Genomic DNA, 19005 nt, shown 5'->3' on the forward strand with positions numbered 1-19005 from the left:
CACCAATTGGCCTAGGTGGTGGAGAATCATCAGATTCGTCACTCTCTTCAAGAGTTGTTTTTGCCGGTACTTCGACTATTCCTTATCATACATATCCGTACCAGAATCTAAATCAACATCATGCGGTTTAACCCGGTCACACCGATTTGCATAAATTTCTCTTTGACTTTTACATCTTCGCCGGATATATTTCTTTCGCCTATTCGCGGAGGAATTTTCTGAGTTTCTCGGCATATTATGCTCATCAACCGTATCCTTCCCTTGGTCGGATTCGGATGTTGAGCAATCATTTGAGGCTCCTATCCCATTACTGGTATTCTCTCTATTTGTCTCTGTCACCGCGAACTCTTTCAATAATGTTTCTAAAGGACCTTCAGAAATTGGTTCCTCTACTTTATCACTAGTGGAATGAACTTCTACCCGTGTCCTTCGACCCTTACGAGAAAGAGAGTTCTCTCGGATTACCCGCTCGCACCTAGCTTCCTGATTATCGAGTCGACGCGACAACTTTTCTATCTTTTTCTCAAATTTATTAACATTTTCAGTAATGAGACCTTCGCATTTAGTTTCTGCCATAAGAAACCTTTCGTTTACTGTCTTTTCAATACTTTCCCTAGTTTCACGGCATTTTTCTAAACTGTGTTTAAACGCAGCTACTGTGTCACGTTCTAAAATTTTCACATTGTTAACTATTTTCTCATTTGCATCTTTCAGGTCTCTATACTCTTTAATTTGTTGTTCCTTTACATGATTGTAATTTACATTACAATTCTCTTGACAATTCTCTATGTCAAGTCTTAATTTTCCTAAATCACTATTCACATCGTCAATTTTGGAATTGATTTCTTGGGATACTACCTCTCAATTCTTCTCAACATCATTTGCTAATTTTTCTAAATCAGATTTGACTTTATTTACATCACTCACTGCAGAAGCTATCTCACCCGAAAGTTCTAATCTAACCTGTTTTAAGTTTTGCATTAACTGTGATTTTACTGACTGAATTTCAGAATTTACAGTCGACAATTGAGCTTCAACAGAAGACAACTTTTTGTCCAGTTTTGTTTCCAAACTCTCAACAGAAGACAACTTTTTGTCCAGTTTTGTTTCCAAACTTCCTATTATACCTTTCAGACTTTCCAATAGCGGCCCTCCTGCTATTTCAATTTGAGGGACCGATTTACGTGACACTACCGTGTGTTCTCTGTCAATTTCACTGGGGTTATCACTCGTCTTGTTCATGGCTGAGCACTTTTGACAAATCCATTTACCTTCATTTTCTTTAATATTTGTCACATCAGCCTGACTTAACTTAATACATGTTGTGTGGAATAGTTGTCCACAACTATCACATTCTACAGATTCCACACAATCGGAAATTCGAGTCTTTCCACAACACTTATGAGTATCTGGCTCACACCTCTCTTCATCAAAATTAATGAACATTATAATATCATATTTCGCTTGTCACACAATCTCAAACAGATCAAAAAGGGGGAAGAAAAGAAACTAACTTAACCTCATTTGCTTTTCGCTTACTTACCCTAAAGGTTTCGTGCCAGTAAATGTACACTCCCGCGTTTATTTTATTCCCATATATCCATGGCTAAAGGGTCGCCATTTTTTTGTAACTGCTTATTTTATTTTTATAATGTTAATTTAATGTAGATATTTTATTTTACATTTATATCTAGTACGAATCATAAAATTTTAAATAAATTTTGGAGAAAGAAAAAAAAATCCTATTCATGATGTTTTCCTTCTAGGACATAATTACTGGCTCGTCTATACCCCACTGAACAGATGCCCGAAGAGTAGTGTGGCCACCACCACCATTCGCGCGCCAATCCAATGCAGTACAGAACAACCACAATGGCCTAAAAGGATTAACTCAAATTCTGACCAGACAAGTTTTATTTCTAAAATTAACGAACGTTTATTGCATCTGACTATTTTTAAAAAAAATGTCGTGTCATTAATTCCAAGATCTTGCTGAAGCGACACCCAGCATCGAAACCTTTAAGCTTTACTTAAACGAAGACTATCATTAATCTTATTTATAGTACTTCAACTTGAAGACGATATTAATTAGTCAACTGTATGTACAAATATGTACTGTTTTCGATTTGACCAAATAAAATTTTAAATATTTGTATATCTTTTATTGCAATTTCATATTCTTTAAATAACAACAATACTCCTTCATCTCTTAAGGAGTCATTTTTCAAGAATAGATAACAAGATTCCTTTAAGAAATTGGAAAAGGAAAATAACTCATTGCTATCACTAAACATAGTATAGTTTACAGTTGAGGTTAACTCCATATCTCACCAGGCGTGCCCATCTCCAATCAATAAACACACAACAACAAAAAAAAATGTTACTATTATTTTCCCTATAATTCAGCATATTTGAAATACCGAATACACTCCCTTTTACGGAGGGCAAAAGCTTGATATTTATATCTCATTTCATTTAACGATATTCATTTAGTTATCCGCAAGACCGTGCATGACATTAATATCAAAGCAATATAACACACAATAAGAAAGAAATCTACCTAACTAATCTAATCTAACCTAACCTATAGCTATCCTACTTCTACCTCATTTAGTACAAATATTGAAACCACATTTCATATTTAAGAGGGCGGATAACTTGCACATTATATATATTTATATATTCACATCATACAAAATTCACACAATAATAAAAGAAATCAGACACATAAATAAATTGCACGCTGGAGTTGCCTCAACATCTATTTACGCTATCAGGAATAACAAATTTGTTTTTCAATAGTTTCTCGAAAGTATGCAAATGAGGTTTTGATTATACAGCATAATTCAATTTCTGTGGAATTTTGAATTTATGTTAACCGTATCACAACAACAACGCTCATGAAAGAAAACAAAAAAAAAATAACTTAAAGTGATTATGGAATCAGTACCGTCAACAGTATCAATATATATTTATCAAATAACATGTTTTTAAGATGTCAACATCAAGACGATGTGCAGAGCTTTCACTATCTGGTCTCATAGCAGCAGCTAATTATAAGACTCGAAGTTCGTGACTATTAGATTTTGTCATTACTCATTTCCTTCCCCTCTAAAGACTGTCTGAAATTGTGTGACTTAGCGATACGCTTAACAACTCTTCATCATAATCACATACATAACGGAGAATTGACTATTGTCCCTGATTAATAATTTTGAATTCAGTCATCAAAACAATGTCACTGATACCCCAAAGTCACTAATACTTCAAGTGGTTTAAAGAGGAGTTCTCATGCAACTTCTAGAAGTCAACAAAATGGAGGATAAAGTCACTGACCTGTATTCTGAGATGCTCACACAGTACCAAAATTTTACCACCTGGTTGACTGGTTGGTTGGTTCCAACATTACCTGAGCATCCTTCTTGTTCCCAAATTACCCTGAATAGCACCGAGAAAACATCTTGGACGGCTTCTCTTCATTTTGATTAACCTCCGTTTGAATTGCCATGTTAAAGATAGGCCGTCTCCAAACGAAACACTACTCGTTATTATTAGTATTTCCCAAGAGCCCCATTCTGCCTAATTGTGTGCCAGGTTAGTCAAATTTCTAGTTTTGACAGGGTTTACGGTCCAAAATTTCCTTTTAGATGCACATTTTCCTTTTATATTTTAGAAGGGCTCTTGGGCTCTTTCACTATTATGTTATTATTATGATCTTCTGTACACCTTACACACCCCCTCTTGACAACACTAGATTTAACTATAATAAGTATTGATATTTAATTTTTATGACTCTTAATATATAAAATCAGTTTTAACAAAAGAAAAGAGAATTTATTTATTTATTTCCGCATATTTCATTATTCCTTTTCTTCTATATTAACTATTTAATTTGGCTATTCCCACTTTGAGACATACCAACATGGTGAACGTTTGTTTACATTTCGAAAAGACGCACAATTCATGCAAGGTCAGACTTCAAAACCCCAGACCAGGTAAGCTTGTCACGGAACACATTAAGGTGTTTGTACTTTTATGAGAATCATGGCAGTTATGCTAAATATAATTTGAATCTCTATAAAGATAAACAATAAATTCTATCTTTCTTCCGGTCAAACATTAGGCCTAAAATTATGTAAACAAAATTAACCTATAACGTTCTTTCGTACATTAATGCCGAATAACTTTTGGATTTAAAACAATTTCATTATTATTGACTACAATCGTAATAATAAATAGGTTATCTCATGTCATCGTAGTATAATTCCGTAATATTAACAAGATAAATATAGTGACTTAAATATAGTGACTGCAAAGCACACCATCTGAGCCGTCATGCTACATCACTTACGTTATGTAGCTATCAATGTTATATTGTCGGTACTGATTTACAATATGCTAGTCAGCAGTGATACATATTATAATAAAAATAACCTACCGATAAAATGTACAAGGAATATAACCTACCGATAAAATGTACAAGGAATACTGTAATATAGAATTTTATCTAATGTTACCGGTAGTGAAAAACATACCGTAACAAATTTTTTGAACCCATCCTTTCTTAGGATGTGCATGTTGGTGAAAGTGATAACACAAAACCCGCTCGGATCAAGATTAGGTATCAGGTTTGTGAGCTTTCGACATCTATGGTCATGTTAGCCCGTTACGTATGACGGATGACGTCCCTCGCCGATCACATTAGAGGAGGAGGAGGAGGAGGAGTAGTGGTGGTGGTGGTGGTGGAGGATACCAAATCATTAGATTTAAAACAATCAACCCTGCCATCATTCATGTTATTTTGTTCACTTCCATGTGACCTATCAAACTGATACATGATTATATATGAACATATTTTAGTTACATAGAAATTAAAATTTAAGAGTAAGTAGAAATTTTTGACTATATCTCATTAATCATACTATGTAATTGCATCTTACTAGTAACATAATGAAGAGCTTAAATAGATATATTTCAGTATCAGTTTCATCTCAGTAACTGGCATAGTTCTCATACATCAGTTTTTAGGTTTACAATTTTTTTCCTCCACTTTTCCGAAAACTATGCACGAGCTTTCACACTCGTGCATATCATTTTGTATAGCTCAATAACATATATAGATTAGTATATGTCTCATCTTTGGACTTTTTTTTATTATTATTATTATTTTGTTAAACGCTAACAATACTGTAGAGCCTACATTTATTCTTACTTACCTATATTTAAAACCTTTCACTCCTTGTATACCGAAATATCGAACATCGACACTACTGTTCTTCATTCTCGACTTTCTATTGTGAAATGTCTTCTGTTTGCTATTATCTACTTTACTGGAATCATATATTAATCGGTTTCGTTCAATTTAATAAATATAAGATGTACTGTACATCCCTTTAATATATTTCTGTTAATTTGCTGTAACATCTCAATTGAACCTTATATAACAATTAAAAATTATTCAATCTTGAAAAATACATAACCAATATCAAATGGTTACATATTATTAATGCTGCAATTAAATATAGTATTTCATATAATAAAAAATACTATTAAATTAAAATTAAACAATCTGTATTGTTTATATTTTAGTTTTTAATTTTATTATTATTATTATTATTATTATTATTATTATTATTATTATTATTATTATTATTATTATTATTATTATTATTATTATTATTATTTAAATACTGACAAAGCAAATATGTCATGAGGTTTTACATATAATAGTAGTTGTATCTTTTACTATCGACGATTTATGTAATTAAGATATTCGTACAATGACTTTTCCGAGGATACGAGCAAATGAATCGCAAAATTACGTATCTGTTGTTCATGAACTGAGGCTACAAAGTAGCTAATTCAACATAGTACACAGTACAGCTCTAAAGTTCCCAGATTAAATTTTCTGAAAACAGAGGAAGCTGCCCATCACAGGAACGACAATAATGCCGCGGAGGTTTGAACACACGTTTCTCAGCAGTTGAGCAGTGGAGTTTAACAGTGCTTCATGCTCCGTAATAATTCGGTCGTGTTCCCGGCGTGGAATAGTGGGCCACAATCAAGTTTTATGTAAAATGCGGAAAAGCATTAAGCTAAAGAAGGCTTACTGGCATGAAATATTGTGTAGAACATTTGAGTAGAACAAACGCTTTCATGAGAGCATGAAGAGAACACAATAATGCAGTTTTTGCTGACGACAATCATCTCCCCAGGAAATTAACAGTGTCCTTGGGATCAATAAGGAGACCATTAGGTGTATCATCCATGAAAATTTGGGAAAAGGAATATTCGCCTGTTTTGTATTACATATACTGAACGTTGACCAGAACAGATAAGAGATGCAAAGTTGCAAAGACTTCGTGATGATAGCCGATTCCTCGCCAGATTTCCTCAAAACCATTGTCGCCGAGGATAAAATATAGTAAAGTACGATTCTTTCACCAAATGAAGTCGTCGGAGTGATTCAGACCAATGAAATCACGATCAATGACGTTCGCATGTAGAAGCCACGAGACAAGTCTTCGTTGATTTTTATATTTATTTTTATGTCAAGGGTTTCGTTCACCAAAAGTTAGTTCAAGAAAGCAGGTTTAATCTAGAGATTAAGAAGGGATTCCGCCACCGAATGACCCGGACAGGCCACGATCAGCTCCAGTAATTGGAATCTTCTCTACACAATGTTCCCTCATTCAAATGTACCATTGTCAGGCTGGTTTTGGCCAAAACATAGGCCACTGTTTTCGACCGTCGACCGTACTCACCGGAATTGGACTACTTATTGCTTCTGAAGTTGATACTCCACCTCAAGGGCAACATATGTATGAGGACGTGGAAACCATCAAGATGACCTCAACGACGGAACTAAGAAGTATCTAAGAAAATAACTGAACATGGGTTGTTACAGCATGCTTGCTGGCATAAACTGGACCAGTCGCTGTACCAACGATCACAGCTGTGCATAGAGAAAGGAGACGACCATGCAGAAAATGCAGAAAGATGAAACGATATTACCTTCCTGTATGTACTATTTTTTACTTTACGAAATCAGTCCGTGAACTCAGTTGCCGCACCGTGTATATACGGAGTCATAAAGATAAAATAATAATTTATAAGAAGTCGAAATATTAAATCACAATATCAGAAAGTTTAAAATAATAATTGTACAGAATATAATGGTAAGGACTTATCACAAAACAAGACAAGAAACCACTCAAATTAAAGGAACCAAGATATGTTCACGAATAATCAAACAAATTGACAATAATAGAACAAAGGAAAAACCTATGTTAGATTAAATGAATTAAATAGATTAAAGCAAATATTGAGTCATCACAACAAAGTATTATTCTCTTCTAATGACACTGAATTATTAAACTTAAGTAAAGTGGACAACCAAAATTAACTATCTGATCCTAAGGTAGCTTGCACTCAATTTCGGACAACATTCATTATTTTAACTTTATTAATTGATGAAGGCAAAGGCTGTACACTAGTTGCAGTTAAAATCTTTAAAAAACTGTCTGCACCTCTTTTCCAGTCTCCCTGGTTACCTTCTTTGCTTGTTTACATACACTTATTTTATATGTTTATATAGAAGATTGCTTACCATCACTGAAATCGGAATCTTCAGAACTGTTTTGACATCTTCTACGTCTCAATTTTCTCAAGTAATTAGCTCTTCGTCTGTTTGGTTTACGTTTGGAACGCTCCTCTGGCTCTGAACAACCGTTCATCACGATTTGTGGTTTTTCTTTTTCAGTTTCCTTCTCTGAAGCTGTAGCTTCATTCTCATAAGTTTGAGCAGGAAGCTTGTCGTTGATAGTTGGTGGAGATGGAGGCGACGGAGAAGGAACGGAGAGATTAAATACTGAATCCTGAATATGATGAATTACTTGCTGCACTAGCTGAGAGAACACTGCCAATGTAAATGCCACAACTGCTGACACTTGCTGAGAAGCTGAAAAACATGCAAAGACAATGGTATTGATAGTAATACAACCACTATTCACTTGCTTGCACATACACAAAAAATGGCATGAAATTTCAAGTTGAACGTCCCATAATTATACCCCTGAGGCTAAAAGAGACGGATGATGACAGTGACAGTTAATGAGTGAAAGAAATGGTGGAATGAAAATGTGGAAGGATAGGGGAAGACTGCAGAATGTGGAAGGTAACAGGTGAACCCCGAGAAAACCCATGGAAACTATTTTGTCTACTATTAACTCACATGGCCTGGAACCAAACTAAAGACCCTTCGTACTAAAGGTAAGTTCTATCAGTAAACAACTGTGACCCTCTTGCACATATATGTACCTCTTTGTAGCCAAGTAGCTGATGTGTGTGGTCCACGGTTTGACTTGTTACCCCGGTGGAGGTGCTAACTTTGAGAACAAACCTTTGAGTAGTGGCTCTGATATCACTTCATGCACGAAGGCGCGTCTCATATAGTATCCGAGCTAACAGGAGACAAACTCCAATCAATAAATAAACCTTACCCACACATACAAGGTACGAAAACAGATATCGCACTTACTATAGGAAGGAGTATCCCTTCATTGTCAAACGTATACGAGAAATAAAAGTGATTAAAAAGGCATCGAATACTAGCAATATACACAGATGGTTGTCAAGATAATGGAAACAACTGAAAAAATTAAACTTATGTGATTAATATGGCGTGAGATCACCGTTAGCCTGCAAACAGTTCTGATTTGTCGTGGAATGAGAACGAACGGTTTTCACAGAAATACTGTAACATTTCTCATGCAATAGTATTCAGCTGTGTCATTGAGTATGGACGAGAATATCTGGTCCGGGACTAAGTTCCAGGACTGATTGCAGGAATTCAATAATGTTGGTATCAGGAAACTGAGCAGCTAGGGCTGCCGTTCAAAGGCGAAAGATCGTGTCTGCTGAGAAATCAATTTTAAAAAATCATGTTTTTTTGTTTAGCTAAAAGCTGCAAACTTAGGGATACACAGTACGGCTTACACTTATGATAACATTGCTAACCTTACAGATGCAACTTTTAGCTTTTGTCAGTTAATGTATCATGATCGTATGATTTGTTTACCTACATAACTCAATTTCTGCAAATCTGCAGATACGGTCACTTGGTTTTAAATAGCAGAAGGGAGATGTAGTTCTTCTCGATGTTCATGAAACATGGTTCAACAGAGGATTGTCATCTTAAAATACTACGATAAACAGAACTCATTGGACCATGTTACGCTTTTCAATCATCGTCAGCGTATTTTTTTCTCAACGCCATTTTCTTCGAGCTAAAGTGTTTATGGCAGTGATCCTTGAAACGGCAACCCAATAGAGTTTAGATATGCAATTCGCGTCATCCTGTGACCATCACAACAGGCTGTTCCAAGTGGTGATCAAATGCCGCAGTCATTTTTGCCGTATTCGCTCTATGTAATTGACAACATGAAGTTACCAAATAAAAAAGCCCGTCCTCATCACTCCACAGCAAAGCATATTACCCCTTAATGAACGGAGCTTCTGCTCCCTCATGCAAGGTATTTTGTACTGCCGTTCTCTATCAGTCCATTCTTTATATATATATATATACATGTTTGATGTTCTATTTGTTTACTTCTATTTTTATCTTCTCTGAACACAGCTCCAGGAAGTGCTGAAAGATTAGAAGTACGAAGATTGTTCCAGAATTGGAACTTAAAGTGAGTTAGATAATTGGTAATATTTCTCAAGTGTGTGAACTCATACCGACAGGAGATGTGTAGTTATCTGGTTATCTTTCTCAGCTAGAGACTAGTCTAAAAAATAAAATATAAAGAATGATGATTTGATATAAGAGAACCTGATAGACTCGACTTTCTGTATTTTCTTTTGCATCTCCTTTTCAGCTCACTATATACAAACCTTTGAAGACTTTGCAATGGACTCCCATTGCCAATTCCCAAAAAAACAGGTCGAGGTTAAAATGAGTGAAATATTTGTATTATTGGCTTCGTTCAACAGTCTTGCTAAAGCTACCATCATATATCATACAGATAACGTAAGTAAGTCCTGGAGATCTAAAGACGAACTCCAAACACATAGACACATCAGCACTAAGATGCTGTTATGCACAGAGATTGACTGACTCCTTAGTTGGAATAGCTATTTCACTAGAAAGACATTAAATAGTAAATTGTAATCTGAGGTAAAGGTAGCATTGCATCTGATAAATTCAACGGTGAATTCCTCATTGAAATCTAGTTTGAGTTAGTTTTAGCGAACTTTAACTAAGTTCATGCTATAGGAAAATTTTCACTTACTAGCACACACAAAAGATAACATCACTAGAAACAAAATTCGAGGCTGTTATCCGATGACTCGAAATTTACCTACGCACAGAATCAGAACAACTGGAATTCCACTTCTATTTTGGTACAGGCCACTAACAGCCATCAACTCATCTTTAAATGATGTTTACTTATACTTTTTATGGCTTGTGTGTTTCTCCATAATATGTTCACATATTTAGTTCCCTTAACTATTCTATCAGGCCTTGTTTCCATATTGCACTAAAACATAATAACACACTGAGCAAGGCTGTGATAATGTTAAAACAAACAAACAAAAATACGTAATAGTTTCCATACAATAACTGTGGAAGGAGTGGAAGTCTAAATGAAGACAGTTATTGTACTGACAGTTACTTTTTTTTTTTTTTTTTTTTTTTTAAATATCTCACAGCCTTGCTCAGTGTGTTATGTTTTAGTTACCTCAATAGTCTTCCAATCGTTAAGCGGTCAAACTAGATAAAAACTGCAAGGATAATTACTTGAAAAATTGCAGTGCATGCACAGTTTTTGAACATACAAATATAAGAGAATAAGGCGGATCGAACGTGGGATCAAGCGAGACAATCAATCGGCCTCGAAAGGACACTTTTTATATCAGATGTAAACTTTGATATAACAGTTAAATGTTTATATGTAAGGTCTCATTCAAAATATTAACATAATACTGCGTAGGAAATCTACATATTAAAATAAATTAAACAACCACACACTCACCATTTTTTTGCAACTTTCCAACACACATTAACGACATGATCACCATTTTGAAGATTAATTCGTCTCTCAAATACTGAGGTTTTTCTTGGTCTTCATCCTGCACATCAAACAGTGACAGCTGCTCTAGATTAATCTGATCCGCAACAATCTCTGAGTCATTAGGAAATGGTTTCGGGTAGCACAAGCACTGCTCAAGTTCTATCAATGTCTGGTGGCAAAGCTGACAAAGAAAGCACACGAAAATAAAATTTACGTGATTTCACACAAAATGTACACGATCTTTACAATATATATTAAAACTATGTATAATCTGCCATTATTAAAGATGTATATCTCTTTGCTTTTAGCTGCATTTATAGATCTTAGATGCCGCTACATAGCAGACAGATACTTTGATAAAAGTAAACGATCTTGTACAATCCGCAGGAAAAAAAAAAAAAAACTGCAACATGAGCATGTAAGTTTATTGTGAAACGACGATGTCTTTTGCTCCAAACTAAGTGTGCAGGAGAGGCGAGGTTTCTTCTGAGGTTATTCGTCCCACTTAGACGCTATGTTGATTCCTTGGGCTGTTAGGCGTAGTTTCACAATAAACTTAAATGCTCATGTTGCAGGTTTTTTTGCTGCGTATTGTACAAATTCGAAAATGTACATACTACATTATACGACAAGTACTCCAACACCGAATATTTAAAAAGGTCATATTCATCATACCAAAAGAATATAGGTGCAGAATACAACTTGATAAAAACAACCAGCATATAATAACGTTATCTTGTAATAAATGAAGATTTATTTATTAAACACGCTTTATATTCTTGGGCACTATTTCTCAATTGCTTATGGTAAAAAAAAAGTGTGGAAAACTATTATATTATTATTATTATTATTATTATTATTATTAAACTTTGCTTTTGTGGTCGGGACAAGGATATGTTAAAATTTGCCTAAACATTCACATCTTAATTAAAAAGTAGCTATTACTTTCCTAAAGTTAAAACTATTTCAATGAAATATGACGAATACTTCCCTTGTAGCTTCGCACAGAGGGCTATTACTTAGTTAAAAAAAATTAATAAAAAGACACGGAAATGAATTCACTTTAACTTTCAGAAAATGATTCATGATGTTCCACATAGATTTTCCAATTGTTATGGGACATGGTGTGTGCTTTCTTTCAAGTTTAGAAGCACAGCGTAGGGTCGAAATCCACAAAAAGTAACACGATGAAGAATTTCCACAACTTACTTTCTTCAAGGCCCAAGGCACTGTTTAATAATAATAATCAGAATCAGAATCTATCGGGAATTCTAACGAATGTGTATTACAAATACTAACAAATATTATTGAGATATGTTGCACCAAAAATACAATAAAAAATCTATATAACTAAACATTAAAATGATGTCATTTGTGGCTACATCACGGGAAACGACTGTAACGTTTGAAATGAAATTTTCTGTATACGGTGATTAGTACCCACCTCGAACTGGGCTTTTAATATGCCACTTTGACTAAAATGCATATCCTAACGGGGGTACGGAGTGAGTTCAAAATTTGTGTCGAAAAAATAGAAGTATTGCACGAGCTCCTCAAATTAAAAGATTAAACTTGGCATATAAACTCATTATTAAAAATAACACATTCTAAAGGGAAAGGAAAAACAGAAGTTTCATAAAATTGGAAAAATGAGAAACAAGCTAAGACGTTTAACATGAATTTTCGAACTGAATTAGCAATTGGGTTGACCTGGGTACTTATCATTACACTTTCACTGAAATTATTAACGTGTGAAGAACGGGCATTTCAATTAGTTGAATATAAAAATGAAATTTTAAATAGACACATTACAAAGAACAATACCATCAAATTCTTTACCTGATGCGAATCAGCAGCAGATGATTTGTCAAAAAACCAAATATCAATTAACACCAAAAATCTTGCTATACAAAAGTGAATATGCTCAGCTGGTTCAATAATACGATTTTCAGTCTTTGATTCCAGTATGTTACAATGTTTGTCAAGCCACAACACATTTCTTTCCAAAATACGCTGCAAATTACCTTCTGCTCCCTCAAATGACTGTGGACACGTCAAGCTAAAATATGAACAAAAATTTTAAAAAATATAATCAAATAATTCACTATACTCATGTGCCATCATACAAATAGTATGTATGTTTAATTTCAAAGTGATACTTGAAATTTCAAAAATTTTACTACACAAAGGTATATACGCATTAACAAAATAAATACAGTTAAATTGCTTTTCAAGTTTTGACACCTTTTGAATATAGTACAGTTTCTAGGAGCACGTTAAAAAAATAATTTTGAATTACAATTTTTCTTTTCTTCTTTTAGATTAATGTCTGACACTTCAATTGGTGAAAAGACTAGTGCTCATTCATGATGTTTCCATTCGAAATAGAAATTAGAATAATTCGTATGTTCCATATTGTGTCAATCGAATGGGAAGCCGTGATAATGCCTTTACAGTTTTTTTTTTTTTCCTTCTTCTCCACATAAGCTCATACGTAAAATAATATTTTTCCATTTTTTTCTAAACAAATCATCAAACAACAATACAGCTTTCTTACTATTATTATTTAAAATCTTCCACAACTACTACTTCCCACACTTTTTCCACTTTTCGTTCTTTATTCGATTTTTCCAAAACGTGACGAAGGGAATTCGAGTTTGACCAACTTTGGCACGGTGGTTAACTTTTAATATATTAGTAACAAATATGAAATATTATGGTTTAAACTTTTAATTCCTGAGTTATTGGCAATCAAAGTTGGGTTTGGACTTAGTAACACGATACTGCATGCTATTGATAAAAACTCATCCAATCTTGATCAACCTTGGCACGGTGGTCGAACTCGACGAGCTTAGTACATATATAAGATCTTATTGTCTTCAAAACTTTGGTTCTTACGTTACCGTTCATCAAATCTGAGTTTGAACCCAGTGAAATCACAAAATTTCACTGAAACGTGATTGATAGAACTCATTCGATTTTGACCAAATTTGATATGGTGATAGAACTCGACGAAATTAGCATGCATTTGAAATATTGTGATATGTAAATGTTTGGTTCCCGAGTTACTGGCAATAAAACTTAGGGTTTGGACTTGGTGGAAGAATATTTTGTATCCATAAATCTCATCAGAAACTAACTAAACTCAGAACTCTGATACACCTCGACTGCTTAACATGCATATGAAGTAGGGTTGGAGACCTTTTGTTTGAGTTTTTGGTCGGAATTACTTGTTAGACTTGTCAAATTTTCAAGAAAAAGAAAGAAAAAAACTTCACTACAGCAGAATCGATTAAACTCTCGATCTTAAGCACTTGCCATGGTGATAAACTTCCACAACCATAGCACACATATAAAATATTATGGTATGCAGACCTTCGGTTTCGAATGTGCTGAGTATCGAAATTGAGGTTTGTACTCACAGGGAAATCAAGAAATTTCACTAATACACGATCGACGAAATTCATACGATCTTCACCAAACTCAATATAGTTATTGCTCTTGACGCAAGTTCACAGTTCATTGTTTCTAGCCATTGAATGAATTAGTATACACAGAGACCCAAACAAAGGGGAGACATACTGTGCGGAGAAGTCAACTTCCAATTTCTTTCACTAAGTCCACCAAAATTCATCTCTAGATTAGAAATGGTAATTATAACACTACGAAAATTGCCTATGCTGATAAATCAGTCTATTTGTACTGTATGCTAAAAATAAAATATTGCTATAATAAATAAGGACGATTCTTTTGCGCGTTGAATCTATATGCACACATTAAAATAAAAATGTTATGTAATTTCTATATAAAAAAAGATTCAGAAGTGGTTTACAGTACAACTGTCATGCTTTAGCATACCGCTTTTACAATACAAAAATACAGGAGAAAATTTAAAAAAAATTACAAATAAAACAAATGAGTGTCACATTATAATACTACAGCAGACTTCCAAACTATGGAAATTCGACACTCAACCTTGAAGTAGCACATCTATAGCTACTAGTTGCAATAGGTTAATAAGACCACAGATAGAAGCTGTTACTGAGATGGGGAATCCATATATATATATATATATATATATATATTTAAAAAAAAGTTACTACTTGATATACCTTATTGGTTTTTATTCTATGGTGATAAAGGTTGAAACTGGAAATCGTTAATTTCAACCGCTTCCGGACTGAATAGATGGTTAAGGGAGGACACTTAATCTATTCTTGGGAAACTAAATCGATTGAAAAAAAAAAGAAAGAAAGAAAGAAAGAAAGAAAGAAAAAAGAAACTGCATACCGTTTTTACTCTACGGAAATTAGTATTGAAACCGAAATAGTAGTAAATTTCAACCACTTACGGTTCTGATCGTGTTACGGGTTGTGATGGTATGTTCTCTTGACATGCTGAATCAACTGCAGAAAATCACTTGCCATTATCTATTACATTTTTTGTTCTGTCAACAAATCTTGAAACCAGAAATGGTTAATCTGAATGTATTACCATAGGAATTACTAGCTTGACTCATCCACAGTATGAAAAGACGGTATGCAGCCCGTAAAGCCGTTCGAGTGATAAACCCAATAAAGAACTCTTCTGGCGATGTCAAACGTGACCAATGTGAAATTGACATTATGAACTCTGACACAAGGTGGGTGCCTTACAGTCGTCATTTGCTGTGTTTCTTGTTACCTGATTTTCAGTGTGGTTCCTGGATCTTTCTCACACACGTTTGATTCCGCAATTTTACATTGGTGGCCTGTCTTCATTCCCATTCCGGTGTCGCTTTTCCATTGGTATTCCTTAACTTCTGGACACGAGTGTATTATATACGGAAAATATAATGTCGTTGACTTCCCGCGAAAAATTGTAGTGACGTTTAGGCGGAGTTGCCAGCTTGGATACTCGTGGCTCGTTGAGCGCAGTAGACGGTTTCGACTTTTCTCTTTTCCTTCTCATCTCATATACAGTATTTTTTTTTAAAAAAATGAAGATTCGATTGCTTCTCAATTTCCAATTATCAGTTCAAAGCTAAATAGAATAGTAATAATTACTATAATGTAATAACTTCATAAACTGACAAGCGGACATTGACACTTGAAAGTTCAGTTGACACTGTGCGCGAAAATAGAAACTAAATGACACTGCGATGAGTAAGTCATGCAAATCTGAAGGGTGGTGATTGGCTATCCTCTTACCACATTTCAAGTGACGAGCAGGTCCAAGCGCGGGAAGTCAACGACGTTATACCTTCTGGACTTCAATAAGCCATCTTTGGATCACCCAGTCATCTAATTATCCAACTATTTATTAATTCAGCATATTAAACGTCAATTTTTTATCACTTGTCAAATGAAAGTGACATCAGAAACAACCATATTGAAGATGAAGACCGCTGATACGAAATCCCCTTTAAGGTCTTTATAATGACTTCCCGGTTGTTGTCCCCATTATGACTTAATTTAACGGATGCCGATTTCCCATGTGGTCCTTTATGTAATACCTCAAAAGAGAACATACTCCAAGAAAAGATTATACAAACAAGCGGCAGGCTATTAAAGATATTTCAGTTATCGACAACTGAAAACAAAATAAACCAACTTTTTAAATATCAGTTTCACTACATTCGAAGTTACTCGTGTATTCCATCGCTGGATTTACGAGTTGAGATGTTTACAGTCAGTTCGTAACGTAAGGTTCGTTTACACTTTCCTCGTACAAAATGTAATATTGATTACACCTTTACCCACCTGAAGATTTAATGATTTCACGGTTTTCATATTAATTCTACCAAGAATGAACTTCACGAACCTCCGTACTTACCATCGCATGTAATGATAAGCCGCATCTAAGCTGTGATTCGCAGTAGCCGCTAGAGTCCCAAGTTGATTGTGTGGCATTCCAACGTCTGGATTCATATTCAAAGCCTAATAAATAAACAAACAAATAAGAGGACATTACTTTGAAAATGATTTCCGAAAAAAATATTTTATATATATATATTACTGACTTATAAAAATATAACAATGTAAAACCACAGTTATCCTTTTAATCTGAAGGTTATTAATACTATGGTTAGATAAGAGGCGAATCCGCAGTTCAATGTAGGGTCAAAACCATATGTACTCCTACTGAGAATCGAACCAGTTTCCCGCATCATGAGAAAAATAACCATTTAGCCACGAGAAAATTTGGGACTTCCTATCCTTTTAAAGAGTTTATCCTTAATTACATGTTTATACAGTAGACTCCCGAGTATCCGGCCTAATGTGGCGGAAGGGCAGGCCGGATAACACAAAAGCCGGATAGGCCGGAGTTCCACGAACTCATTTCTTTATGAACATTATGCCCCAAGAACAATTTAGAATACAGTATTGTACGTACTGTACAATTATGATCAGGAACAGCGGCAAGTGTACTGTATTGGGGTTCCTTACACACTGAAGGAACAATGAATAAGGAGCAGAACGCTGCTCTTTTCTTCTCACAACTTGTATTTTGCACACGACACGTAGGAGGATCGCAGCAGACGCCCGCATCCAATGCCTTGGCAGTGTTACCAATGCAACGCCTTGCCTTCCTCATTTAATTACGATAAAAGAAAACTAGGAAGGATAGTCACGAGCCGGATACTCGGGAGTCTACTGTAACATCTAACTTGTAATTTAACCCTTCAGAAGTCGCGTCACGGTCTTAAAGATCGTGCTGAAGAATTATGTTGCATAGATTACAGGTCACTGCGTCCACTTACCTTTCCCTTTTTATACCTTCATGTGAACTCGTCCCCTACATATATAAACTTATTGTTTTCCTTTAGCTCAAATAAGTTCCTCGTAACAATGCTTTTGTTTACCAACTGGTCTTTTCGACCGTGCACGACTCCTTGAGGTAAAGTAACCCGGTCGAAAGCACCGTGAGCGACCTCTCGCATTACGTAAAAATAGTACTGTTTTGTAACAATCTTTTGTAACCTTGTTCATTTATTTTAATGTGTTGCTGCCTTCTTTGTGAATTTAGTGGTATTTCTCGTACTGGTGAATGAAGATAATACATGGGTGGCAAAGAAGAAAAAGAATGGAAGCCACATAGATAGCGTTGACAAATTTTATGCCGTAAATATGCTGGTTCAAGTGAACAAATTCTTGATTTTCTATAAGTTATAGAGAAGTGCGGCCGATTTCAAGGATATTATTATTATATTATTATTATTATTATTATTCGAATGATCTGTCTGAAATAAAACTCAACTCTATGTTGGATTCTGAGGATGAAGAAGATATTGTAGAAGAAGATATCATGACGCTGAATTAGTTGGTGACAACACAAATATTGCAATAGATTACCCTATTTATCTGTCTCAGTATATAAAGGAATAGATGACAAGACATTATGGAAGGTGCGCTGTCCAACCCTAACCCATAGGACGAGCGCGTGTAATTTAGCATGTTGTTTATCTGTAGTGAAACAGATAGAAAACGTAGCAAATACATTATTTGAGGCATGTACTATATTTCTTACGGACTCTATGCTGTATGATATAGATCCATATACTAATCAAAGGATTAATAAAATAGTATTGCTATTGTCTACTGAGAGCATCGACCCACAATCAGACGACCAGAGAAAACACTTTGTGCTTACATTTTATAATTCTACTAAAGGAGGAGTGGACACTGTAGACAAGATCAAAGGATGTTTTCAGTGAGCAGAACATCGAAACGATAAACAATACTATTTTTTAGTATACTAAACACTGGACTGAATAGTTTTATGTGCTTGGACAGAATAGTGAACTGCAATATAAATAGTTTGTGCAAAAGCTTGAAAAAGTCTTTACGGTGAATATTTGTGACAACATCTTCTAAATAAAATACATCATCAGAACACAAAACATAATCTACACAAAATAACAGAGAGTTCAGAAATTAACACTACT

The 19005-nt window shown here is 34.7% G+C and overlaps 1 protein-coding gene across 2 annotated transcripts in view; it reads right to left on the minus strand.

Annotated features, from left to right (window-relative positions):
* The window catches only part of Smg5 (Smg5 nonsense mediated mRNA decay factor), a 153223-nt gene that overhangs the window by 101898 nt on the left and 32320 nt on the right, over positions 1-19005 (minus strand). For both annotated transcript variants that reach the window (XM_081734090.1, XM_081734091.1), the window contains exons 5-8: positions 16893-16996; positions 12918-13137; positions 11040-11259; positions 7610-7960 (exon numbers count right to left, since the gene is read on the minus strand). In XM_081734090.1, coding sequence (XP_081590216.1) covers positions 7610-7960; positions 11040-11259; positions 12918-13137; positions 16893-16996 — 895 coding nt within the window. The remainder of the gene's footprint in view (positions 1-7609; positions 7961-11039; positions 11260-12917; positions 13138-16892; positions 16997-19005) is intronic.

This window comes from Thermobia domestica, chromosome 12, assembly GCF_964235325.1.
Source record: "Thermobia domestica chromosome 12, izTheDome1.hap1.1, whole genome shotgun sequence".
In the NCBI taxonomy this organism is placed as follows: domain Eukaryota; kingdom Metazoa; phylum Arthropoda; class Insecta; order Zygentoma; family Lepismatidae; genus Thermobia; species Thermobia domestica.